Source organism: Panthera uncia, chromosome D2 (genome assembly GCF_023721935.1).
Source record: "Panthera uncia isolate 11264 chromosome D2, Puncia_PCG_1.0, whole genome shotgun sequence".
NCBI classification, from domain to species: Eukaryota; Metazoa; Chordata; class Mammalia; order Carnivora; family Felidae; genus Panthera; species Panthera uncia.
Genome location: NC_064818.1, coordinates 84232192 through 84259738, shown reverse-complemented (window position 1 = coordinate 84259738; position 27547 = coordinate 84232192). Strand labels below are relative to the sequence as shown.

Genomic DNA, 27547 nt, shown 5'->3' with positions numbered 1-27547 from the left:
GTCAGGAGCCACAGAAAATCAGGGTCATGAAACGGCAAAGCCCAAAACATCCTTTCTCCGACAATCAGACATGCTAATTCTGAGTCTCGGGAGGGTTTTGTTTTTTCTTTAACCTTAAAACTCAAGTTCAAAATAACTTAAGTCTAAAAATAGGGCCCCTGTAAAATAAACACGTGCAAAATCCTTCTCGCTGGCAACCATAATGGAGCCATGCCCTGGGCAGCGCTGAGTGTCACATGCCCCCCCCCCCGCCCCCCCCAGGGTCCCTGTGCTGCAGGAGACGGACAGGGCTGGAGGCTGGGGACGTGCGCAAGGTCCCCCAGCCTCGGGCAAGGCTGGTTCACAGCCAGAACCACCGCCAAAGCCCTGTGCTCTCCAGCTGGGCTCCACAGGCTCCATCGGGAGGCAGGCCCTGGCTGGTAAGCGGACCGCGACAGACAGCATTCCCTGGGGAACAAACTCACCCTTCCCCATGTGCCGGGCACACTGCCAGCCTTGACCCACTCTAGTCCTCGACTCGGTGAGTCAGGGGCCCGGAACCCTCGCCCTCCTGTTGGCCTCCAGCCAGGCTTGGGGGACAAGACAGAGTCCCCATCTGCGGCCCAGGATACCCAGAGAACCCGAGGTGTGGCAATTGATGGACGGACAGGCAGCCTTTGACCGTGTTTTGGGCCAGGAGGGAGGCACACGGGCCTGCAGAGTGGGTGCCCTGGGTGGGGTGAACCAATCACCGTGAGCCCTGGGGCTGCCCACAGACCAGCTCTGGGCCACCCGTGGCCTCAGCCAACTTGACCCCAGGCTGGAGGCTGGAGGTATGAACATAGGGTTTGTAGGACATGGGGTCACCACACCTGGCCCGTGGAGCACAGGGCCACTGGTACCTATGCGTGTAGGCCATGGGGCCAGTGACATCTGACCTATAGGTCATGGGGTCAGTGACACCTGACCTGCAGGCCTTGGGGACACAGACACCTGACTTGTAGGCCGTGGGGCCATGGGGTTACTGACACCTGTCCAGCCAGGCTGTCCCAGTGCATGAGCTGGTGGGGGACAGGGGACGGATGCAGATAGACACCACCCAGGCGCTCCAGAGAGCCCTGGGGGAGAAGCTCAGTCAGAGCTGGAGGAGGCAGGACAGGGCCTGGGCAGGTGAGGCTGTCATCAGGGACAACGGGGGTGCAGAGGAGGGGCCAAATGAGGACTGAGGGGTGTCGATATTCTCCAAAAGCCTGAAACACACATTTTTACAAATCTTATCAGATATCCAAAGCAAAACTAAAAAACATGTTCCTGCAAAGAAATTATAAGTGAACTCAGAAAACATGTGCTTTTCCAAGTTACTATTTTTTTAGATTTTTTTTAAAGGTTTGTTTATTTTTGAGACAGAGAAAGAGCGTAATTGGGGGAGGGGCAGAGAGACAGGGAGACACAGAATCCGAAGCGGGATCCATGTCCTGAGCCGTCAGTACAGAGCCTGACGCAGGGCTCGAACCCACGGACCGTGACATCACGACCTGAGCCGAAGTTGGATGCTTAGCCGACGGAGCCACCCGGGCGCCCCCCAAGTTACTATTAAGGAAAGAAAAGGACCATGAGGAAGTAACGAGAGGAGGAGGGCACCACTCGGGTCACTCGGGACAGGCACCGCCCTGAGAAACGCCACCCGCCCCCGGAGGCAGAAACTTCCCAGCAAGAGTAAGAAAGGCCGTGAGCTGTACAAACGCGGTCCCCATGCTGGCGACGGGCAGCAGGCCAGGGAGGAGCCCAGAGCGCCTTCCTGAAACGAAGTGGTCACTCGAGCCCAGGAGACTCCTTCCCGTCCCGCTTTTGTCGAGAGGCCGGGCACCGGTCCCCGTGAGGCTGTGGCCTCGGTGTCCGTCCGGGAAGCACGGGCCCCGCAGGAAGCCGGCTCTCACAGGGCCCCCAGGACGAAGAACACAAAACACATCTCTGACGACAACTCCGCTGAACGTGGGTGTGGATGCGCCTCTCTGCTCAGGACGCCCAGGGCAGCGCAGGGCAACCGCGGGCGCCCTTCACGACAGGGAGCAAAAGCCTGAGGGCAGGTGCTTAAGGAAGACAGTCGTGAAAATTATGAATTCTGTGTCCTCCACCCACACACACAAAGGACTGTGGAAGGGCAGCCTGGAGCCTGCAACACCCACGGCCGGGAGGACACGAGGCCGCCAGAGGCCCACAGGTGACCACCCTTCCCGGAGCAGGCAGGCTCGACTCTCTGGACCCGGAGTCGGGGCACCTGCTTCCGCGCCTCCCTCTGCCCACTGCTGGCACCCAGTTCCCCTCCCGTCGCGCCCCACTTCTACCGGGGCTCACGCCACGGAGGCCACCTCCTAACAAGGGAACGTGCGCCGTGACCTCACTTCCCGCAGCCACTGCCGCCCCAGGGGCACCGACAGCCCCCAGCTGCTCCCCCAGAGCCCGGGGGCTGCCCCGCCCGCACGGCCCGCTCCCCCGTGCAGATGCTAGTGCTGCCAGGGGAGCCGCACCCGCGGGGCAGGCCCTGCGACCGGCGGCCTGTCCCCAGGAAGAGACTGGCCTGAGGCCCCAGGGCCACCGGGAGTGGCTGCGGGACGTGAACCCAGGCAAGGCGCCGCGGCCAGAGGTGGGTGGGAGCTCCTCAGCAGGCCTTGCGAAACCCCTGCCAGGGCCACGGGCCCCACAGCCAGGAGGTCCTGTCCCAGACCCCCCCCCCCCCACTGCGTCCCCGTGCACACTGGTGACAGGCCTCGCCCCTCCACACATTCTCCCTTCCCCTCCCCCTCCGGGCCTCCACCATGCCCCAGACTAGGGGTCTCTCTCCGGTTTCCGACGGGAGGGGCGCAGCGGCACGTGGTCACAAGGGCGCATGGACAGGTTCCACGCAGACACGTGCAGCGTCTGTAAGGCTTTCGTTGGCCCTAGGCACACCACCACAAAGATGTGAAGCACACTCTGCGGCCACATTTCATCCCGGAGGGAGGGGAAGCCACCCGATTTTGGTCACGTACAAGGTCACGTTTCACAGCATTTGAAACAGACACAACACGAGGGTCCTATCTGCCTTCACTGATGCAGAATCAGAGTCTGGAGACACGGTGTGGGTACAACTCTTGTCCCAAACTTTTAGTGTTAGATTCCTGCTTTTTCTTCTTTCCATTCAAGGGCATTCAAAGGGCAGCCCGCTCACCCCCACGTGTGGGGTGCACTTGGTGACTGGACGGTGGAGAGGTGGCGGGCACCCCGGCAACGTCTGTCTTCTTCCCAAACGCCCACAAGCCCGGGCTCATGATGAGAAGGCATCTGACAAACCCAAGGTGAAGGACACCCACAAAGCACCGAGCAGTCTCCTCAAAGTGTCCAGAACGTGGACGAGAGTGGGAAACTGCCAGGGTCCACAGGGGACAGAGGAGGCGAGACGACCGCACACGGTGCGGTGCCCTGGACCGGGTCCTGGGACAGAACAGGCTCGTTTCTGGGAAAACTGCTAAGACCCAAGTCAAGTCTGTGGCTCAGTCAATGGTGTCCTGCCAACGTGAATTCCTCGGCCTTGACAAAGGTGCCATGGTCCCACGAGACGCTCCTCTGGGGGGGGAGGGGGGCACAGGGTCTCCAGTCCCTTCTGTGCAACCAATTACCCCAAACTAAAAAGTAATACATCCCCAAATATAAAAGATCCCAAATTCTAAGAAGTTGCATCAAAGTTGCCCAAAGATATGGGGAGGGGGGTTTCCTGTGTCACCCCCCTGCCCTCCGGCAACCAGCAGCTTGTTCTCTGTATATGATCCACTTCTGTTTTGTTTTTAGATTCTGCATACACAGGAAATCATATGGTATTTCTCTGACTTCTTGCACTCAGCATAATGCTCTCCAGGCCCATCATGTTGTTGCAAATGGCAAGATTTGCGTCTTGTTTTATGGCTGAGTAGTATTGCACGGTGTGCACACATTTTCTTTGCCCACTCGTCTATGGATGGACAACGCTGGGTTGCTTCTGCGTCTTGACTATTGCGAATAACGCCGCAGCCACCAGGAAGGTGTATGTATCTTTCTGAATAAGCGTTTCCATTTTCTTTGGGAAAAAATGGGGTTGTTGTTTGGGGTTTTGGCGGGGGGGTGTTGGTGTGCTTCCTTCCCCCCCATCCCCCGCCCAGTGTCTCTCCTTTCCAATTTTGCAGGACGTGGTGTGAGAACCTGATGGTGGCATCCAGCCTTTATCAGAGGGACAGTACCACAGGCACAGGGAGGCGTGGGAACGGAGACGTGGGGGAGCTGGGCCCGGACGGCATGCCGAACTGCCCCGCACGCTCCCCGCCCCGTGTGTGACCAGGGAGGGATTCTGTTACTCGTAACCATCAGCATCCCGACACCGTGTGTTTCCCAGATCAGTTAGATTTAAAGATCAGCAGAAGTGACTACCTCTTCGTAAGTTAAGCCTTTGCATTTGCAAACGGGCAGTGTCCCCACGGACTGTCACCGCTCTCTGCGACTGTGTCGAAGCTGCCTTCACACAGAGGTCAGAGTGCTGGACTCCATGGCTGTGCATTTCGTCATCACAGACGGGGTCCCTTCTGCTTACTGTCTGGATGTATAAGAACTTGTACGGATTAATCACTAAAGGCTTTCACTGCGTATCACAGGTTTTCAGTAAATCCACTTGAGTTTCCCAGATGCATAATCATATTTATAAATAACTCTCCTTCCTTTCTGATACTTCAGGATTTACGGTCTCTTCTTGTTTAATTACTGATTTCAGTAGTTAAAGCTTCTAGAAAATGTTTAAATAAACACGTTTATGTCAAGCATCTTTGTCTTGTTCAACTTCAACGTTTGATTTCCATGTTTCCAAAACAGTATTAATGAAATCTTACATGTTTCAATTTTACTTTGAGGAATCATTGTTTAATCAAGAGATGTTGAATTTTATCAAATATATTTTCAGCATCTACAAAAAACAGACATTTTCCTATTGATAAATTATTAACTTATTAACATGCTGGATCATGTGACGCAATTTTTCCGAATACGAAACCACACTCACACGCGTAATAAACAGACTGTTTTCTACTTGCCGCTGGGTCCTCCGTGGGACCCTCTGGCGAGCACGCACAAGCGACGGTCTATGGTGCTGGCCCCTGGGGCTCCGAGGTCTCTGAGCGTTCGTGATCTCTCTGCAGCCGGACAGTTCGCACAGGGCTGGAGTCCGCCGTTCCTGGACAACTTGAAATACCTGTACCTGGCGACAGGTCGATCGTTCTGTCTTCCTCTAATAACTGGCCAACTTGACTATTCTCTCTTCTTCGGTCTGTGTATTTGTACATACTTTGCTAGAAAATTACCCGTTTTTGCTCATTTTTTCAAGATCATTTAAATACAGTTGAACAAACTAAGGTCTTAAAACTGCTTTAAGTTTGACAGGTTTCCCTGGAGAACCAGGAAGAACAATACAGGTGGCCAGGTGACAGTCATACCCTGAGGCCTCCCTGTCCCCTCCCCAGGTTGTCACTGCCCGAAGGTTGTCACTGCTGCAGGTGACGACCTGGAAGAAAGTAGCATTCCTTCCTATGACCCTGCTAAAGTCCCCAACTCAGAGACAAGAAGGAGGAACAGCCATATACGTGTGTTGATGGACAAGGGGCTGGTCTGCTGGCCTCGGCCCCAGCCCCCACCCTACACTGGACCCACAGCCAGCTGGGAGGTCTGCGCTCTGGTCGACTACAAACCCCGAGTATCCTCTGTGTCGTCCACACCGCAGGGTGGACGTGAGGAGCGCAAAGTGCCTTAGAGCGTCTTTGGCTTATTTCTTAAGTGGTTTAGGCTTGGAATTAAAACAAATTTTCAAATATGCACCACTTCAAATACACGGTAAAATAAATGGTGCCATTTCTGCTCAGCCCAGAAGCTGTAAAACAACAGTGCAGAACAGGCTCGCTGGTGTCTGTACCACACCCGGCAGAGGAGCTCCCAGCAAGGCTCCTAGTGGGGGAGCTCCTGGGGGGGACGGGGCGAGGAGGCTCCCGCAGGAGGAGCTCCTGGGCGGGGGGGGGGGGGGGGAGGGGGGGGGGCTCTCGCATCCCGCAGGGGAGATCCTGGGGGGGCGGAGCGGGGGGGGGCTCCTAAGGGAGGAGCTCCCGCAGGGGGAGCTCCTGGTGGGGGGGTCAGGGGTGGCTCCAGTGCAGGGGCTGACGTGGCCCCCAGACGGGCCCAGATCTCTGAGTCAGCAGCGGCCAGTTCCCATCTCCCTGAGGCTCACACCGGGCCCAGGCAGGCGGTCTCTCCAAGCACAGCTCAGAGTCCACTGATACAGTTCCCACACCCAGAACAGGGCCAGGCATACAGCGGGCACTCAATGAACACCTGCTGCAGGAATAAGAGAAGGCCGGATGTAGCCATGGTGAAGGCCGGAGCTCCCAGACCTCAGGGAAAGGAGCTCTCTCTACCACACCCAGGACCTCATGGCATCTACCGCTGCTCATCTGTGACCTTAAGACCTCAAGACACTCCCGAGATACGCCTTCTCCTCCTCAAAGCCTAGAGCGTTTGGAACCGGGTCTCCATTCCAAGAGCCATTTTCACAGCCCCTGGTGCAGGTAGGAACACTGAGACCGGCATGGCCACGGCCACCCCGGAAACCCCGGGTCCCACATCCACGGAGAAGGGGTCACGGCCTCCCAGACGCACGGTGGCCGCACACGCCCAGGGGGAAGCCCGGGGCTGTGGGGACAAAGCTCCTTCCCCCACCGCGGCCTTCCCAGGACGGGTGCTGGCCACACTCCAGGAGCCACCCCGAGAGGGCAGCATGGGTGGGGAGCGGTGGGAAGCAAGGAGACACGACAGGGGACTCCGGCCACCACACATAACTGGGAGGCCAGATGGACCAGAGGACCGCAAAAGGTGTGTGCATCGGCCACTGAGGCTCCGGGGCCTTCCTCGGCCCCTTCACGGGTCTCCTGGACAACTGCCCAGAGCACAGAGCAATAATCCCCAGTTAGCAGCCCCTACGGTCAGCCTCGCCAGCAATCACAGGGCCACCAATGAAGCCACCATGCATCGGGGAGAATTCAGGGCCTGTTTCCCCTACCTTCCCCTACTTTTTCTGTTCCTTTTCTTTTCCCATGTGGCACCCACTCAACACATCATTTTTCTTTTTTTTTTTTTTTAATGTTTATTTATTTTTGAGACAGAGAGAGACAGAGCATGAACGGGGGAGGGTCAGAGAGAGGGGGACACAGAATCTGAAACAGGCTCCAGGCTCTGAGCTGTCAGCACAGAGCCCGACGCGGGGCTCGAACTCACGGACCGCGAGATCATGACCTGAGCCGAAGTCGGCCGCTCAACCGACTGAGCCACCCAGGCGCCCCAACACGTCATTTTTCAATAGCCATCCTGAGAAAAGAATTCCTTCTAATTTTAAAGTTCTTCGTACAGCAACCCATGATTATGATCTTTTTAAACATACACATGTATTCTGTTGCTTTCCCGACCCTGTGTATGCTCTGTGCTCACTACAACACGGAAAATTACCATTTCTGTAAAACCTGTGGCTAAGAATATGCTTGTGCCTAATTGCCACGGTGTGAATGCGTGGCCGCACCCTCATTTTGACACACGTACTCACTACGGGGGGGCAGACGCGGGACCACGCGCAGCGCCACAGCCCCCCCCCCCCCCCCCCCCCCCCGCCAGGAGGCCGCCTCGCTCCCCGGGAAAGGCCAGAGCCAGACCCGCAGGCCGCCCGGGGTGCAGGCAGGACACGTGCACCGAGACACGGGAGGAGCCCCCGCAGCGGGAGAGACCCTCAGCCGGCTCCCAGGTGCCGGGGAGGCTGCGGACTCCGAACAAAACCTCACGCTGATTTCTAGTCTTGCCCAGTTCCCAAATTCACACCATCGCCGTCTGTGACCCACCCACTCTTACCCCAAAGTGAGCGTCTGGGGATGTTTTACATAGAAAAGTACATAGAAACCGAAAGGACAAGGGTCCCACGATCATTTGCACATCCTGCCCCTTCTCGTGGCACAATGTGCCGGAAGCACCATGTCCCCCAAACCAGCTGGAGCACCGGTCCGGAGGACGAGGGTGCCTTGGTCCAGGTGGGGCCAGGGAGAATCCACCTTCCAAGGCCCACCCCTCACACGCACGATGCGAAGGGACCCTCAGCCCCAAGGTGCTGGCAGCCCGCGGGCTCCTCCCCGACGGCCTGAACGACGTCCCTCACACTCGGCCACCCTGCACCCTGCAGGCCTGCCCCCGACACACTCCATCCTGACCCCTGTCCCCTCTGGCCCCCTCCTTGTCCCTCCCGTCCTCCGCTCTTGTGGCTCCTCTGCCTCAGGGAGGAGGGGGTCTCCCCGGGTCCTCACGTGCTCCTCCTCCCCCCGACAGACCCCCTGTATGTGGAGGCTCCCGCCGCTCTTGTGACTCTGGAACTAACCCAGTTGGCCGTGCCCCTGAATGTCAGCATGCCGGACTGGGGACTGCAGTGACCCCACTTGGGAGGGGTCCCAGTTCGGTGTGACCAGCACCACACACTTAAAACACAGAGCCAACCTCAAGCACTACATACTGTTCAAGTCTGACACCTGCCCCGCTGAAAACATTCCAGAAGGTTCTGCGCCATCTCAACGGGTACGGGCAGAGGGCAGTGTGAGACTGAGGATGGGCTGAGCCCCGGCTGATCTGGGGAATCAGAGGGCCAGGCTAGGGACCCACACCACATGGAAATAAGACACTCTGGGATACCCTCCCTGGGGCCACCAGGTAGGAACCGTGGAAGGCCACTAGCCCAAAGACACGCTGCTAACCTGGCCATCGGGGGCCCAGGGACAAGGAGTGTGCGGTCAAGGACAGAGCGGAAGTGAGAGCCGACCGCCCACGGCAGGACCCTCCTCGTCCTGATCCTCAGAAAGCGTTCCTTGGACGTGCTTTCCAGAATCGGGGCCTTGACCCCCCTCCCTCCCCAGTCCCTCCACACCACAGTGAGAAGTCACCCACAGGTTAGCAGTCCCCACTCTGCCACCCGTCATCTGTGACTTGTGTTTTCTCGTCAAGGGCAGAGAACAAGACAGAGTGGCACGCTCCACCTCGAAGGCCTTCGCTCTTCCAACGTGAATCCGAGATGTGTCCCCAGGCCCCTCGGGGAGTTTGCCTGCGAGCTCCTGGTAACAACATGAGGCACCTGATGAACCCTGACCTCACGGAGCTTCCCTTCTGCGGGGACAGACTGGGCGTGCTAAGACACTGACACCAGGTCACGCGCTGTCCTGGGAGGGGAGCCACAGGGACAGAGAAGGCGCCCACCCCTGCAACTCAGCGGGTGCCAGGGGAAGAGGGCCCGGCTGACCGCCTCAGACAGTGGCCCTGGTGGCCCAGGGTCCCAGGCGAACTACGGCTGGGAAGCGCTCCAGCAACAACTGGCTCTGGGGTGAGGGCAGCCAGCTCCTATAGGCAGGAGTGTGGGTGTGGCCCGGGCTGGGTGCGGGCTGGCAGACTTGCCTCGGAGCCGGTGGGACGGTCCAGCCGGAGCTGGTAAGGAGGTCAGGGTGGGGATCGGCTTGCAGGACAGAGGACCCAGGGAATGCTCTGTGTGTCTGCCCTCCCATCTCCCCACGAACCAGCCTGGGGCCATCCACCTTCAGGAAAAGGGGATCGGGGCAGACTGGCCACCAGGCTGAGGCCACACTCAGGAGGCAAGGGGCAGGACCACATGCAGGGGACAGTCTACTGGCCTGAGGTCAGCAGGACTCCCACAGCGGATGGTGAGCTCTGCAAGCTGAACTCAAAACCGGAGCTGCAAAATATTCAAATCTGCAATTTGTTCTCTAAAGAAAAACACAGTCGCAACCAGCAAGCAGAGCCCGGAGTAACTCTCAAGTTCCTACAGCCCAAAAACTAGCGAACCAACCCTGTGACATCAGCGATCCCGATGGGAAAGAGGGCGGCCAAGGCCCCCAGACCCGCCCAGCCATCCTTCCCAGCCTGGACACGCTCCAAACCCCAGGAACCACCCCAATGCTCCGTGCACCGGCCACCAGGAACGTGAGAGCCAGGGTACGGACAACCACAGATGTGAGAGGCGGTCCACGGATGCCCATGGACACGAGAGCTGGTCCATGGATGTCCAGGGATGTGACAGCTGGTGCACAGATGTCTGCAGACGTGTGAGCTGGCCACACACACAGCGCACGTTCATCCACTCCTGCCACTTCCCGACATCCCCTTTCACACCCATCTCCAAAGTCAAAGCTCTCAACCTCACGATATTTGGCAAAACCACCCCTCCGCCTCTCCCGAGGCTCACCAAGGCAGTGCCTCTGCAGAAACCCGTGAGGGCTTCCTAACTGGCTCTTGAGCCCGTCAGCCGGCCACACCCAGAGGCCGGGGCGCTGGCCCCACAAGGCCCAGCGCACAGGCAGGAGCTGTCACAGCTGAGCAGCGATACATAGGAAGAAGGGCTCAAGGTCGGCCCACGGTGGCACGGCTGCCAGGACCACTGCCTGGAGAGCCCTCCTTCCGCGGGGATACCACCCCTCGACCCCTCCTGTGCCCAGGGATGTCAATGCCCTTTGTCTGGAGGGTGGGCAGTGGGGCCCCAACAGGCAAGGTGAGGCTCCTGCAGCCTCTAAGCCCCTTACTGTCACCCCGGTCCCCTTAGTGGGGCCATCTGGGAAAGGTCTGCTGGCACGCAAGCAGAAGGGCACAAAAGACACGCTATGGCGGAGATGGGCACGGAGGCCGAGCTCCGCGGCGGCCTCTCAGACAAGATGGACACAGAAAGAGTGGGGCCCACAGGGAGCGGTGCCACTCCTGCTAGAAGGCCCCACGCTCCTCGAGACACAGGCAGCAAACCCGGCAAGGGCTCCACACGCAGCCCAGGAGCTGGGGGGCTCCCTGCCTTCTTTGGGTCATCTGCCTGTGACAGCCTTGTCACTCAGCCACAGTCCCCTCCCTGAGTCTGAACCCAGAAGCAATGATCCCCGTGAGGCCCTGGAAAGCTGCTCCTTTCTGTGATGCAGACTCAGGCGTGGGGACCCAGGGTGAAAGTCACGTGCTTTCCCCCCTCTGCGCCCGTCAGAAGCCGCCCCCCGCCGTTCAAAATTAGCACCATGCCCTGTGCCCTTCATTACCCGAGCTGAAACTCAGCGTCATGCTTCACCAAACATCAGTTCTTGAAAATAATGTACAGTTGGACAGTTGGGGCGCCTGGGGGCTCAGTCGGTTAAGCGTCCGACTTCGACTCAGGTCACGATCTCATGGCTTGTGAGTTCGAGCCCCACGTCGGGTTCTGTGCTGACGGCTCAGAGCCTGGAGCCTGCTTCGGATTCTGTGTCTCCCTCTCCCTCTGCCCCTAGCCCACTCGCATTCTGTCTCTGTCTCTCTCAACAATAAATAATAATAATAAAAAAATTTTTTTTAATTAAAAAAAAAAAATCAATGTACAGTTGACCCTGAACACTGGGGTTTGAAGCACACAGGCCGGCTTCTCTGCTGGTTTTCCTGGCAAGGGCAGCACCGTACTATAAACGCATCCTGTCCTCCTGATCATTTTCTTGGTACTGTCTTCCTTCCTCGCTTGATTTACTGTAAGAATACACAGCATGTAGCACGTACAACATGCTACACACGTGTTAATTCACTAGGTTCCTGGAAAGCTTCCAATCGGGACACGGTTAGCAGTAAGTTTTGGGGAGTGAGACGTTATTACGGGGCTTTCTGATTGCGCAGAACCCCTGGGTTGTCCAAGGGTCAACCGTATGTTAAGAGCGATGGTTGGAAAGTAGTCTCTGTTAAAACACGTATTTACACAGGGGCGTGTTAAACGTACACACAGACGCACCCAGACATGCGCAGACGCGTTTGGCCTCCATGTTAGAGCTATAAAAATTCTGGCAAGCGCCAGTTTAGGAAATCTCAAGGAACGAACACACCGCATGCCATGGCAAACAACGCAGGTGCAGAGGCGGTGGGGGCGCCCCAGACCGCCGCCCCGACGGGGAGCACCACATCACATACAAGTCCCGGAAATCAGCGACCTCAGGCTCTTGCTTTCTTCCTTACCTCTCAGGTTAAAATGTGCATTTTCAGACTGCTAATGACAAACTGTTAGAAAAGTGTACTTTAAACAGAACTACGATCGACCCTTAGAGCAGCCGGAACTTGACCCTGGGGCACTTCAAACCCCCAAGTGAACGTGCTCAGCGGGGAGGACAAGGGCTGGGTGAGGACCCTTATGGGGCCTCTAGGCTCCTCCCAGCACCGCGCCCCGGAGGCAGGAACCAGGTCACCCTTGTCCAGCCCCTGCCACCTACACAGTGGAGCCCGAGACACCAGTGACGGGAGGGGAGAGGCTGTCAAGTGGGTCCTCTGCCCAGCGGCAGCAGCAAGAGTCCCCAGAGGCAGGGACGCGCTCAGCCGCCCTCCCCTGGGCCCCCCAAGCCTGACTCCCACCCCTTCCCAGGAGCCACCTATTTTTAAAACCTCCTTTTCTGCTCAAACTGGCAAGAGTTCCGTCTACTCTTAACTAGAGCCCCGTAAGCCGCAGCTGTTAAGAGTCTCACCGGCATCTTCCACACCAGACTGGAATATCCCCGAGAGCAGGGCCCACCCAGTGCCTGGCTCAGTAAGGACGGCGTCACCCCCTGGAACGCACCCCTCGTGCCTGAGGCCAAATGGACAGGTCCCGAAGGGCATTTCTTCCCAACCCCGCTTCTGAAGACCGTTCTAGGTACTTGCTGGTTCTGCCTCCTGTCAGTCACGAGTGGTCGCAGAGAAGGGAGCCCACTGGAGCACGTGAAGCCTGTGACAGAATCGCAGGCTCTCGGAGCCGTGGACCAGTGCCCAGTCACGTCACAGCGCTCAGAGGGGCATCTGGCTGGAGGCTTTGCATTTATTCAAGCAACAAAGTCGACATATGTGTGTAAGGGCCACCTCACCCGGGGCCCGGGGCCGGGCATACAGGCAAAGACTGTCCTGAAGGTTGGTGGCACGGGACAGAGGACCCCAAATCGGGGCCACGACCGGTGCGCCCAGCACAGGTGACTCAGGACACCACGTCGGAGTGGTGTCTCTGCTCAGGAAAAAGCGGAAGGATGGCTCGGCGTCAGCCGAAAACACAGAAGGCGGGAAGCAAAGAGTGAGGCTCTGTCAGCAGCAGCTACTGCGGCAACGTGACTTTCGAGGAAGGTTCCTGGGCGACTTAATCCCGGGCGCAGCCCCTACTGAAAACAGAAAACAACGGAAAAAGCGGTGAAACCAAAAAGCTGGGGCTTCGAAAAAAGATCAACAAAGCTGAGAAAACGTTTGGCTAGACCAACGAACACACTGTGGACAAACTGTAAAGCTGGGGCTGAACAGACCGTGTGGGAACCCCGCGAAGGGCCACACGCCAGCAGACCGCTTAACCCGCGTGAGGGACGCACGCCCGGAAAGACGCGCTACCAAAGCCGGCTCGGAAGAAACAAAGGCCTGATGCACCGGCGGAAGGGTCAGGAGTGAATCAAACAAGACAAGCGCAGGGCTTGTGCTGAAGCGCGTCACGCATCACGGAAAGGAAGCGAAGAGGACCTAAGCCCTCGGAGGGCTCTCCCGTGGCGGCGCGCTGCAGGCACAGTGTTGATGTGGCGACACGATTCCCAGAGAAACTGGGGGTCCGGTGCGGCGGGGACCCCAGAGGGCCCCCCATGGAAGCAGACAGGCCAGTCCCGGAGCGCGTGTGCCGTGCAGGAGACCCACAACGAGCTCGAAGAACAAGCACCAGGCAGAGGACTCACACTCCCCCATTCCAAACCCACGACAAAGCTACGGTCCTCCACACGGTGTGGTCCCGGCCCAGGGCAGACGTGCGGGTGCGGGGAGCGCACCCGAGAGATGCGTCTTTATGGCCAATTTTCAACAAGGCGCCAAGACAGTCGGGGCGGAAACCAGGCTTCTCAACAGATGGCACCGGGACCGCTAGGTAGAGATCCTAACTCACGATACACACAAAAAGTGCGTCCAACAAGCGAAAGACCCAAACAGAAGGGCTGAAGCTACGATCTTAGGGGAAAGGGTCGGGGTAGATCTCTGTGACCCTGGATCGGGAGGCGGCTTCTCAGAGACAACAGCTGAAGCACAAGGAACAAGACAGATGACTCGGACTTCATCGGAATGCGCTTGCGAGGACGCCGTCGAGAATGTGCTAAGACAGCACGGAGCGACCCACTCTCCGCCATGGGGCACTGCTGCGGCACAGGGCTGCGGTCGGTGGCACCGAGACCGGCGGAAGCCTGGCCCCGAGGGAAGACCCCCGGGGGGCTGCCGGTCCACCAGGCGCCCCCTGGGTACAAAGGCCAGGGCACGCTGCCCGCGTGTGTCAAGCGATCCTTCCTCCGAGGCCAGGGGTCCTTCTGACACTCAGTGGCACTTTGTCAGCTTGCAACCAGGAGTCCACGGGACAGCGGGGGTCCGGCTAGGGCGCTCAGGTGGAAGGAGGGCACCCCAGCCACCCTCCTGCTCCACAGTCACACCAACCCAGACAAGCGGCGGGAAAAGTCCCCTCGGCCAGCCACAGAACATACAAGTGGCCGTCTCCTCAGCTTTCTACACACAGGAGAAGGAGTTTATGGGGACCCGGTGAGCGTGGGGGCGACCCACAGCCGGTGCATCCCTGAGGAGGGATGTGCTCCAGGAGCGACCCCCTGGCCCCAAACCTACCTGGCTCCAAGCACACACCTGCCACCCGACCAGAGACTCATTCCACCAGCGCGTCCCGGTGCACCAGCCGAGGCTGTCCACGGCCGGGCTCTGAGCTGGCAGTGTGCCACTGGCCATGGTGTGCGGCTGGGGAGGTCAGGGGCAGTGTGCCACTGGCCACGAGTGTGCGGCTGGGGAGGACCTACGTGTTTTGTAACTTGAGCACTGGCGGTGGGGTCGGCCCGCGTGTGACAGGGAGGGGCTGGCCCGGGCTCCCTCCGCTCCGGGCCCTGCGCCCCCACCGGGCACCGGGGATGCTCACAGACCCCCAGTCCACCGCCCCTGACCCGGGAACGGTTCTCCCTCTGTGAACACACCACTGGGGCCACGTTAAATCCCAGTGCGGGGGGGGGGGGTGTGCGTCCTCTCTCACAACATGCTACAATTTCACGTCCACCTGTCACAGGGGAGGTTCCTCACGCAGCAGCTGCCATAACACATGGACCGGTCTGCGGTCTGTCTGCGCTGCCGGCATTTAAGGCAACTCGAAATGTCGTGCGAGATACCGACGAGGCATTTTAGGGAGCCTTTCTGGGTCACTCTGCGTGACTTTTTCCATTACAGAAAACTAGAACCATCAGGGTTATCAAGGCTCACAGACGTCACTTTTCTCCCCGAATCTAGGAGACGTCCGCCTGCCCCTGGCAGAACCTTCTCACACTGCAAACAGACACGGGAGTGCTCCCGCCAGGACCTTGCCGCCTGTCACCCCTCGCTCCGTGGGAGGTGCTCCTCGACGGACCCCGTCCTGGAGGGCCAGTCCCGCGCACCTCTCCGCTCACCTCCCTGGGCTATCCGGAGCTCCTCACCCTTCCAGCCCAGCCCTAAGCACCCCCTTCTTCCCCTTCCGGACTGACTCACTTATCAGTAGTGAAAACGCAGGCAGGCACAGACGGTTCCGACGGCCCCCGTGTGCATGGAGGAGGGAACTAACTGTCCCTACTCAAGGCCGTGCCCTGGGGGATGACAGTGGGGTCGAGGCAGTGGCACCCACACCTCTCGGCTTCTTCCTACTGGGCCACGGTGGGGGGGGGGGGGGCGGGGGGCCATGAGCCACAGTCCCCATGCACAGAGGGAACAAGGGCTCAAGCACAGTCAGACCCACGCAGCCTCTCGGCCCACAGTGCAGTTTCCGCCACTCACTGGCTTTGCCGGACCACGCCGACCACACCGCCCACGCCGACCGTGCGGCCTCCCAAGCAGGCCTGTCTCCCCATTTCCTGCCTCTGCTCCTGCCCTGCAGTGGCCCCGGAGGCCGCCTCTTCCTTACTTCTCCAGCCGGCCCCCAGGCCCCAGACGCTTCAGGTGCTGGCTCTGGCTGCTGGCCCAAGAGGCTACCTGTGGTCTCTGGGCCCAGGGCATCTCTGGGCCTCCTAAGCGACCTTCAAGTTCATCTCCTGCCCCACTGGGCGGCCAGGGCAGCTGGGTGCTCAGAGTATGAGCCACGAGCCAGGCGGCCCCAGTGTAAGGCCCCTCTGCCCCAAAGGTGGGCTGTGCCTCATCCCAGCAAGACACGAGCGGGAGTCCCTGCCTCAGGGGTGAGGCCTTGACCACGTACGAGGTGCCTCAGACGACAAACCCCAGCTCCTGCCTGCGGGCTCCTGGGGCCCTGCGCCCCACACCCCAGGACACCTTTCTTGACAGGCCTCTGCCACCCCCCCAGGCCCCTCGCAGGCTCCTGTGGCCTCCTCCCCTGGCCCAAGGAGCCTCCCTTCTTGGTACTCGCCCCTGTGACCCACAGCTCCCTCCCTGGGATTTATCCTGCAGTCCCTCGCATCCCAGACAGAACCGGTGGGATGGGTATGGGAGACAGAGGCAGGGAAGGTGGGACGTGAGGGGCCTCAGGGGCCTCCCCCAGGGGCCCTCGAGATTCTCCAGTGCTCAGCCGCTGTGCCTGGCCAATTCAAGGAATGCCCCACGGAGGCGGGCAGGGCGAGCGTGCTGCTGGGAGCACTGGCACGGGGAGCCCTCAGGGGTGTTCCCTGGAGCTCCCTGCCAAGGCTCCGGCCTCTGGATGAAGGCCCAGCTCTGAGGAGCACTCACTAAGCCCAAGGCCACCAGAACCACGCTGTTAACAGTCCCTAAAAATGAGTCCTCTGGGCCCGCACCTGCAAGCCCGGCTGGGGCAGAACCTGGACGGCACAGCACAGTCGCCAGCAGCCTGGGGGCCCAGGCCTCCTGCCCCCAAACACCTCTCCCACAGCACCAAGTGTGCCTGGGCTGCAGAGGTGAGGACAGGGCCCTGGGGGCTTCAGAAGCTTAGGCGAGACCCCACCTGCTGGTGTTCTGGACGGTCCCCGAATCAGCCACCGGGACACTGCTTTGGTTCCCCCGGTTGGTCAGTTCCTTCCACTCACCCACATTCTGCTGGCGGCCTCGACAACCACGACTCCCTCCCACGCGGCCCAGCCTTCCACCCCCCACCTGGACGGGGTGCACGGGACGCTGCCTGGATGCGGCGGCGAGGGCGGTGACGGCCTTGCAGCAAAAACAGGAAGTTGCAAAAGATCTGAAAAACCATAGGTGATGAAGGAGAAAAGAGCAAACAAAACACGTGTCCCCACAAATTTGTTTGTCACTTGGACAGATGTCATTCTCAACAGAACGTCTTTAACAAAAGTCCAGATCACCCCAAGTGACAACACAGAGAAGAGCATGCTCCACACTCGGGCTGGGCAACCACCTGCAGAGCTGGAAAAGCATGGCCCCAGGAGGCATCCCGGTTAACCCTGGGGCCCAGGACTAGAACAGGACTCTGAGCACGCCTGGAGGACGCCCGCGGGCAAACTAGGATGCGATGCTCCCTCCGTCCCCCCACCCGTCCCCGGCCGCCTCTCAGGGCCACGCCTGCCCCGGGCTCTGCAGGCCACACCATGGTTTTAACAGCACTGACCATCGGGGGCCCCTAGGTGGTTCAGTCAGTTAACCGTCCTCTTGACTGCGGCTCTGGTCGTGGTCTCATAGTTCGTGGGATCGAGTCCCACATAGGGATCTGCACCGAGTGTGGAGTCTGCTTGGGATTCTCTCTCCGCCCTTCTCCCACTTGAGCGTGCTCTCTCTCTCTCAAAATAAATAGACATTAAAAAAAAAAAAGTACTGACCATTCAACCCAGCTCTCAGCTCCACATGACCAGGTTCACCCAGAAGGTCACAACTCCCCAGCCTGACCGTCTCCGGGAACGTCTCACGGAGGGGGCAGCCACCCAGCGACAACTGCACGGGAGCCTAAGTGGCAAGGCAGGGAACCCAGAGCTGGGGCCACGCAGCTGTGTCCCAGTCGTCCTCAGGACCCCGTCCTCCCTCATCTGCCCTGCGCACCCCAGGCGGCACCCCGGGACTCATGAAGGGTGTGGCTAAAGAAAGCCCCTGAGCCAGATGGATGCAGGCGCAGCCCCCTTCCAGGCAGGCCCCGGGCCCTGAGCACAGGGCGTGCCCTCCCCCATGAGGACCAGGCCCCTCCCAGGGACAGGGTCCTCCTGCAGCTTTGGGAACACGGCTGCCAATTCGCTTGAGCTCCCCACCTGACAGGGTCCCTGCTGACAGCTGGTGCACCACGGGAGGGCACCCCCATCGGCGGGACCACAGAACTTCCCAGACACCTGGGAGGAGCAGGGACAGCCATGACACCCAGAGGCTGGGAGAAGAGAAGTCACCTGCCAGAGGCACTCTGCCCTACTCGGCGGCAGGGGTCCTCCGTGTACCGGGGCAGTGGGGGGGAGCTGCGGGTGCCACCACTGCCCGGCTCTCGAAGACCAGTACCACCAGACTGACCCTTGAACGTGGGACTCGGCACCAGCACTACACAGAAATGCCCCAGCCCAGCATCCACCCCGGGGCTGTGAGGCAGAGAAATAGAGTCCCGGGAGCCCAGGGTGGCCTGGGAGGCCCTAAGGCAGCCATCCTTACTCCTGTCCCACCCGCATAACCATGCTCGAGGGCGTGACACAATGACAGGTACCTTCCACCCAGGGAGATGGCCCCTCCCGGGAGGTCCCAGGAGCCTGTGGGCCTGACCCGGGGTGGGGGCGGGGAGTGAGCAGAAGCACAACAGCCCCAGAGGCGCCCTCCCGCCAGCACAGTCGACAGTGTGCCCAATACCACCGCCAGGACCCGAGAACACCGTCGTCGTCAACGGCATCATCATCATGGCGCAGCAAAGTGCCATGGCTGGATGCCTAGTTTTTAAAGGCAGAGGCCAGAAAACGCACCGGGCAAGCACAGGATGGCTCGGCCACACACCCACAGTCGAGGCCGCGTGCCAGCCCGGCGTGGACAGGGGATCGGCGGGCCCTGGAGCAGGCAGGCGGTGCCTGGAGAAGACATACGCTCCTTGGGCACATGAGCACAGGCGCAGACGACCGTCCGCACCAGCTCAATCCAGGAACCACACCGCATCCGTAAGTGGGGTGCGTGCCCAGCGGAAACCCGCTGGGCCCTAAGGAGGGACCGAAGTGCTGACACGAACAGCGGGTGGGGGGGGGGCGGAAACCACCAGCCAGACTCAAGGGCCGCAGTCGGTGGGACTCGAGCACGCGAGGTCCGGGCTGAAGGCAGGACTCCAGAGACAGCACGCAGAGCCGCGGCACCGAGGGCCTCAAAAGGCTGGGAGGGTCGTGTTCTCAAATGAGCATGGTGACAGCTGTACCCCTGCAGACACCTTCTGAAGTCCCCGCTGGGCGAATGGCGGGACACCCACACCGTCCGGCAGCAAAGACACACAGAGAAATGCAAGCTGGGGCCCACAGCCCTCTGCCCGACCAGCAGAGGGGCTCTAGGACCCAGCTCTCCCGCTCCGTCAGGTCCAGGAAGGCACAGGATTCCCCACGCCCTGGAGCAGAGCCCCAAATCCGCCTGCCCGCAGCGCCCCAACACAATGGAACCTGATGACAGCCACATCAGCAGCAAGCACGGCAGGACAGAAGCACAAAGCCTGTCACTAATTCAGGTGGGGAAGGGGAAGGGGAAGGAGGGCTGGGATGACAGCATAGCACTGGTCACTGGGAGCGGTCCCCTAAAGGGACAGCACAATCCTGCCTGCGCAAGGAGGCCAGAGAAGCTTCAGGAGAAGCACAACCATGGAGGAGCACACCCTGTCCAGGCCACGGACAACCAACCTGCCACAGGCACTTGGTTGGGTTGGGGGGGCAACGAGGCACATGGGGTGACAGTCCCAGACGCGCAGCAGGGGAGAAGGCCAGAGCGGCAGAGGCAGGCCAGGGAGGCCGTCCCATCAGCCACACACAGGAGCCCATGCCTGGGGGCAGCTGAGGGACCAGCCCAGCGGCCCAGGCTCTGCTCAGCCCCAGACACAGGTAAGGACCAGGCTGCCACCCCAGGAAAGCCTTGGGTGGGAAGGAGGGGACAGAGACCTTGAGAGGAGGTGCTGGGGCCGCCCGACAACACCGGCACCTCACGCTGTGAGGGTTCCCTCCTCCACCTGCCACAGCCACCGTGCCGGGTGTCACTCCTGCCTCTCTGACGCACAACAGGCAAAAGAGGGTACCCAGTGACAAGAGGCACGCTCCAGCAGCCACATCTTCCCGTCACCGCGTGTCCCTGCAGTCCACGGCACGCGGCCTGGCAGCAGCACTGGGAGCAGGTCCCTGCACGGAGGCCCAGGCCTGGCCTCCGGTTCCCAGAATAACTGCTAGCTGCTCAGGGGCCCTGAGGGGCGGGGCAGGAAAGAAGGGTGTCTGAGCCCGGGCACTCTGCCACGGGGAAAGAGGGGCCCCCCAGCCTCCAGGGCCCAGTCCCAGACCCAGCTCCCGTGAGGCTCGGGGTGCAGACAGAGGAGGGCGCGGACCCAGCACGTGCCCCAAGGCTCCAGGGTAGGAGCAGGAAAGCCACCCCTAACAGCATCACATTCTGCTCAGACAGAGCGGGGAGTGCGGCCCAGGCCCACCAGTCCCACCAGCCCCCAACCCCAAAGAAGGGCCGGGGCCCCTGTCAGAGCAAAGAAGGGAGAAGACAAGGGGCCTCGGGTCACAACAACCCACCAGTGGGTCAGGGTTCGAGTGACCCCAAAGCCACGCTCCCAGAGATGGGGTTGAGCTATTCACTAAAGGGAAAACCCACACCAGAGGCAGCGTTTTCCTCGAGCCCGCGTGGCACCGATACGCCTCCCTGTCCACCGGGGCGCGGGGTCGGCCCGGGAAAGCCCCCCCTGCGAGCGGGCAGGCAGAGCGCCGTCACCCCTGCCCTGCTCCAGACGGTCCCCACCCTGAGCCGCCGTCCAGGGACCGGGCCAGCTCCCACACGGTCTCAGGTCACACGCACACGCTGCAGCAGCACGTGGACAGTGTGCCTCCACAGACAGCACGGCCCAGCCCGGCCGGTCCTCTGGCCCGCCCCTGCCGGAGCGCCATCACCCCCCCTGCAGACCCAAGTGGGTACCCCGTTCCAGTGCCTTTTCTAACGGCAGGACAAACTTTGTGAACTCAAACTGTCGAAAACGGTGCGGGCACCCTATGGATTCCCGTCACCAGACGACAGGCAGAGGCAGGGACACCGAGCAGAGCCAGAAAGACAGCACAAGTCCCAGGACACTCTCCTGAAACACAGGCCCGTGCGCAGCCTCGCCTTTCCCGGACCGGCCTGCAGGCCACCTACCTCCCGCCACTCTGGATTCACGTAAATCATCCCACAGTCACGTTTCTGGATTCACGCCGCCGTCACTTGAAAAACCCGAAGGCTTTCACATCACTTCCACATTTTCCATGGGGCTGGACGAGCCGCTGCTTTACCCGCATGCACGGTTAAAGGTCGGAACCCCGATGGCGTCCTCATCCCGTCTCTGTCCGTCCGTGAGCGTGACTATCCGAGCTCTCCCAGGAGTCCAAGGTCAGACCTGGACTGGACCGACTCAGCCCCCGCGCCCACTGAAGAGCTCCGTTTGAGCACGCTTTTCACGGTCAAACACATGCTGAAACATATCATCTGCTCCCCCAGAGGGGAGGCCCCGGTGAGGGGGCCCAGGCCTCAGAGTTCTGTCTCCACTGCACAGGGAGGGGAGGGGGCCTCAGAGCAGAGGCTGCCACCCCGGAGAAGGAAGGGTGCCACAGGGCACCCCTCCCAGCCTGGGCCAGGCAGAAACTGGGCCTCGAGCCTGGAGGCCGGCCGCTATCCCCCAGCCCGTCTGGGGAGCGGATCGAGGCAGGAGAGTCTCAAATGCCCTAATTAACTGAAGCAGCAACGGAAGACAGAAGTCAAAGTCACCTTATGTTCACCTGGGGAACGTGGCACATTTTCCCCGCCACCTCCCTTCCCCGGCCCCCACGACCGCACTCCTTTAGTTCCCCCCGTGCTGGAAGGGCCCAGGGACACATGGGGACAGCCAGGCTGCGTCCCAAAAAAGTGGCGACAGACAGGTGACCACGACAGCGCCCAGACGCCTCCACTGCTGTTCTGACCAGCCATCTGGCCCTGTGTTGATCCCCCACCTACTGGACCCCATTCGGTGGGGTGGACACAGCCCACCTTCCAAGAGGTGACCCTTGTGCCCACCCGCCTGCCCGCAGGGACAGATGCTGGCGCTGAGCTGGTCCACGTTTAAGGCACCATCATTCCGCAGTCCCTTAGCAACCTTGGCCCAGCTTCCCCATGTCCCCTCGGGATCAAACAGTGGGCTCCTTATGGGCCATCCGCTGGGAGGCAGGCCTGCGTCCGATCCAGTAACTTCCACACCGGACCCGGCGCATCACGGAATCACACCTCAGGACAGGCCTCTTCCCCCAGAAACCCGCACACCACCCGAGGAAGACCCAGGGCGCGCCGGGCCCCCTCCCCTGCTCTCTCGCTCCCCAGGGGACACGGTCTGCGGGCCGACAGAGTGTGCAAGACAGGCCCTGGACGCAAGGAGAGGGAGGGCCCTTTCTCAGCCACGTCCAGCCTCGGGCGGGCCCCAGGGGATGAGGGGGCTGGGGGAGCACAAAGGGGCTGGCAGAGAGGCCCAGCCCTGTCAGCCCCCAGCCCTGCACCTGCTCCAGGGGCCCAGGAGGCGGTGCACGTGCCCCAGAGATCCGGCAGCCCCGGGCTCCCTGATGTAAGCTCCCCACCGTGCACCGGGCTCTCCCGGGCAGTTGCAGAAGGAGCAGAGCCGATCCCACCGCACCACGGGCTGAGCCCCGGGCCCGGGGCTCCTTCCTGCCTCCTGGGGATCTGAGTGGACAGGGTCTTTCAAGGCCTGAGTCCAGATAGGCCCCCATCGGGAGTGAGTGCGGCCACGGAGAAGCGGCCGATGCTGCGAGGTAGGGGTGAGGAGGGAGCCAAACGCAGGGTGTGTGCACAGCCCAGGAAAAAGCCTTGGAAGTAAGATGACAAGCCCTGGAGACTGGGAAGCGACCAGAAGCCTGGAACGTGGCTGACGGAAGGTAAAATGGTACGGACGCTGGGCAGCGGCGAGCAGTTCCTCCAAAGGAGAGACACGGAGTCACCGAAGACCAAGCAGTTCCCCTCGTGGGCATGTGCCGGGAGAAACGAAAACCCACGTCCACACAAAGCCTGGACACAAATGCTCAGAGCGGCACTAGTCGCGGCAGCCAAGCCCTGGAAACTGCCCAAATGTCCACCAACTGACAGTGGCCCTACACACTGTGGTATGTCCACACCGTGGCACAGCACTCAGGCCTGGAAAGGGAAGAAGAACCAACTCCCGCTACGGGTTGAACCCTGGACACATCACATGCGGTGAGCACAGCCAGACACAGAAGGCCACGCAGACGATCCCAGTTACGTGAAACCCCCAGAGCAGGTAAACCCTAGACCAGGTAAACCCCCTGAGCAGGTGAAACCCGGAACAGGTAAACCCCAGAGGCAGGAAGTAGCCTGGTGACCACAGGGGCTGGGATTTCAGGGGAGGGTGGCTGCTGAGGCCATCCTTTCTGTTTAGGCACAAAACAGGTTCTAAAATCGACTGTGGTGGCCTCTGCACAAGCCTGCAAACACACTGAAAACCGCTGCTTCACAACCACCACGTAAAGGGGTGACGTGTGTGGCAGGGGAGTGATGTCTCTGTAAACCCATCAGCAAGGTCCTGCAGAAGTAGACAGATCCCTGCCATCAGGGCTGCCCAGAGCCAGGGACGGATGGGGACTGACCGCCGACCCTCCAGTTCGAGGTCCCCGTGGACTCCACCAAGCCCGTGTGCCCAAGAGCTGGGACAGGAGCTGTGATGAGAGTGGGGAGCCAGCAGGGATGGCCACGCACACAGTACTAGCTGGGGGGGGGGGGGTCTTGGGGTTCAAGGAGCTTTCAGGCTGGGATGAGAACAAGAACGAAGAGTGCAAACCTGATGGCACAGGACTGGGGGGGCAGGTGCCCAAGGCAGCCGATTCCCCCACCGGGCTGGGGGGGCGGGTGCCCAAGGCAGCCGGCACCCCCACCGGGCCAGGGGCGGGGGCTCACAGACACCCACCGCCAGAGAGGCCTTGGAGGGCACAGCACAGCACCTCTGCAGAGCTCGTTGCACAACCACTCTGCAAGCCCGGGTACAGGGCTGCTCAGCCGTTGACCAAGCAAAAAGGGAAACCAGCTCAAAACGGACAGGGAGCTCAGAGGCACCGCAGGACGCAGGCCCCCCGGCAGACGCCCAAGGGCTGTGCTCTCGAAGCCTGCCGCTCGGCTGACGGCCTTTCCCAAGAACAGCCTTGCCTTGTAAGGGTGGGACCCGGCTCCAAAACCGTGGCTGCAGGAATTCACCTTCTGACTTCACTTCTAGCAGCAACATAAAGAACCAAAAGCTGGAAACCTCCCTTGTCAAAAATCTAGCCATCTCAAGCACAGTTCGGTATGCAGCCCGGGCCACCCCTTTCCAGGAAACCGGGCGGTGACACCACGAGTCCAGCTGGGGGTTACAGAAGAGCCGCAGGGCTCTAGTGGGGCAATCAGGCAGCTGCTGTGAACCCAGAAAAGTCACGGCACCCCCAGCCACGTCTAGGCCCCCCATCCAGGGAGATGCCTGTGCAGGTTCAGGAAGAGCCACCAGCTGGGACAGAGGCCCTCAGAGCGAAGGCCAGGAGACCTGGCCAGGGGTCTGCTGGGTCACAGCTGTGTTCACAGTAACACAAGACTCCCATCTCCTGTCCCGGGCACAGTCTCCTGAGTGAACAGCGGAGCTTTCTGAGGGGGGGGAGGACGTGTGACAACGTCACCACCTGACGCCCGAGCAACCAGCTCGCTCTCTGCTTTTCTCAGTTCCTACCTCCCAATGTGGCCAATACTGGTCGTGCCAACCTACATAGCCAAGAACTCTTTGGAGTCGCCCTGTTTCTGAAGGACGTGAGGGTAACATTTGAGAACGATGGCACCCCTCGTGGGTAACGCACGTGGGGGAGGAGGAACCTGGTCCGCCAGCCGTGGCGGGGGTCAGGAGCCAGGGGTGCTGAAGAGAGGAGAGCAGCTGCCAGACGAGTCTCGGTGCGTCCCCTCCACACCGGGAGGAGGTACAAGGGAAGACTGCAAGACTGCAAACGCACAAATACACCACCTACCGCAGGCGCGTCCTTCACAGCACGCCGTGCCCGTTTCTAACTCGGACGCCCTCCCTCCCCAGGATGATGAAGCCGGGCAAGAAAGCATTCCTTCCCAGGCCTTGCCACCTTCTGAAGAGCGTGTTGCTCAGTGTGGGCACGTGTTGTGCAGACAGAGTCACCAGGCAGGTCTTCTGAAACCTACTATAAACCAAGGAATTAACGCCCCCGTCACTCAAGAATCCACTGCTCTCACCAGCCAGGTGTCTCCCACAGGCACCACTGCCCCGTACCCCAGCCCCAGCGGGCGCCCCAGAGCAGGGTGAGACTGCTGTCCGTGCTGCCCCTCCAGGCCGCACTCCGCACCCCGAGAACCTATGGGTTATGGGCAGAGACTTGTCGATGAGCCCACAAACCAAAGACACCCTGCAAAATTAACCAGCGTACTGTTTACCAAAACAAGCGTTCCTTCCAGATGCAAAGATAATGCACAGCTCCATACAGCCTTCGTGACAAACAAAAACCCGGAGAGAACATGTCGCCACACAAAATTAAATGAAGTTACCCATTTTCATGTCAACAGAGAGAAGTGCGCGTATACAGCTGAAACGCAACAAAAATGCTAGAACTCAGAATCAAAGATTACTGGAAAGAATGTTTGCACAGCAAAATTCTTTTTCCCTTTGAGACTCAAATGCCCCACCATGCTTAATTTTCCTGACATTTCTGAGGCTTTGAAGCCTCAGCTAACGGATCTGAATCATCTGAACAAAACCATGTTATAGTGGCATGTTACTGGAAAGCCGAGAATAGAATGCTAAATATACAGACACACACCCATACAGGGCACTTTTGTAGAAACGATCAAACGCCAAACTAGATAAAGTTGTCCGAGGGAAACGGCTCACCCCCAGCAGGGAAGGAGAATACACGGACGCCTGGAAGTTAAAATAAGAAAAACACAAAAATAGCACCTACTCTTTGTTAATAAAACCAAACCTAGCCCGTCCGTGACCTCAGCTTACTGAAGCACTTCGCCCCTGCCCGCTGCCGGCGAAGGAAGGTTCCGCCAGAAGCCAGAACCCTCTCCGGAATCGAAGTCATGCTTGTGTCGGTGGACCGGCCCACACCCACCGCTCACCTAGCGAGGCCGCCTCAGGCTCCGTCTGTGCCATCACCCTTTTTTCTTAAACAAGCACGCCACTTGAAGCCGCATTCTGCTTTATTTGGGTTGGCGGTGTAAGTACCAACAGCGGGCTGGCACCGCGGCTGAGACACCCAACTAGGTCAGCCGGGGCCTGCCTCCCGCCCCGGGCGCTCTGGGCGCCCCCGTCCCCTGCTGCCTGCTCTCTCCCAAGGGCCGCCCTGGGTGCCTGGGTGGGAGGCCCCCGGAGGGAAAGGCCTTGGGCTATCCCATCCCTTCTTTGGCCTTGGAAAGCTTCTCGGCATCTTTCTCTTTAATAAACGAGAAACAGAGTCCTCCGGGGCTGCCCACAGAGGCCCTTGTCTGAGAACTAGACGGATACTAAGTTACAAGGTGAAATGAGGGCGCCTGCCCCCGGAGGAGTGAGCCACCCACCCGGAGGAGGCCGGCAGGGGAAACCTGCACACCCTGCTCGTGGCCAGGGGCCAGTGCCGTGGAGTTGGGGCGGCTGGGGGGGGGGGCGGTGGCAGAAGTCAGGGGCTGGGGTTTGGGAACCAAGGTCAGGGTTGTGCCGTCAAGAGTCAGGGACCAGAGTTGGGGCCCGTGGACAAGGGTCCTCAGGTCAGGATTCGGGGACCTTGGACAGGGATTAGAATTGGGAGTTTAGGAACCAGGGTCCAGGGTCCCGGCTCTGAGGTCGGGGTTCAGCCTGCTCAGTTTGGAGGCAGGAGGTGGGGGACCCCGATTCCAGGGTTTGGGGCAGCGCTCAGGGGGCCGGGGTCTGGGGTCCATGGCCCTCGGGTTCAGGGGTACCAGGGTTTGGAGGACCCAGAGTCCGGGTCCAGGTCCCGACGTGCGCGACTCAGGGTGTCAGTCCAGAACCTGGGGCTCCGCGCTCGCGGACGGGGACCAGGATGTGGGCCCCCGGGGCCCCAGGGCGCTGGGATCAGGGTCGGGGTCTTGGTCTGGCCGCCGCCGCCACAGCACTTACGTCGTCGAAGAGCGAGCCCACGTTGGCCGTGACCAGCAGCACCGCGGTGCCCGGGGCGGCCGCCTTGCCCGCCATCGTGGCCTGGGCCGGCGGCGGCCGCTCGCTCGGGTCCGGACGGCCGGGGTCTCCGCGGGCCGCGGCGTCAGCTGCGCCGGGGGGCGGCCTCGGGGCGAATCGCGGGCTCGGCGGCTCGGGCCGGGCCTGGCCGTGGTCCGGCCG

The 27547-nt window shown here is 60.5% G+C and overlaps 1 protein-coding gene across 6 annotated transcripts in view; it reads right to left on the bottom strand.

Moving 5' to 3' along the window:
- Positions 1 to 27541, bottom strand: part of INPP5A (inositol polyphosphate-5-phosphatase A) — a 170658-nt gene extending 143117 nt beyond the window's left edge. For 2 of the 6 annotated variants that reach the window (XM_049645921.1, XM_049645923.1), the window contains exon 1: positions 27329 to 27541. In XM_049645921.1, the coding sequence (XP_049501878.1) occupies positions 27329 to 27403 (75 nt within the window). In that variant the 5' untranslated portion in view covers positions 27404 to 27541. Of the gene's footprint in view, positions 1 to 17084; positions 21970 to 27328 lie in introns of those variants that run through there. The other 4 variants (XR_007460864.1, XM_049645919.1, XM_049645920.1 and 1 more) reach the window with 4 other exon arrangements.
- Positions 27542 to 27547: the final 6 nt, after the last annotated feature.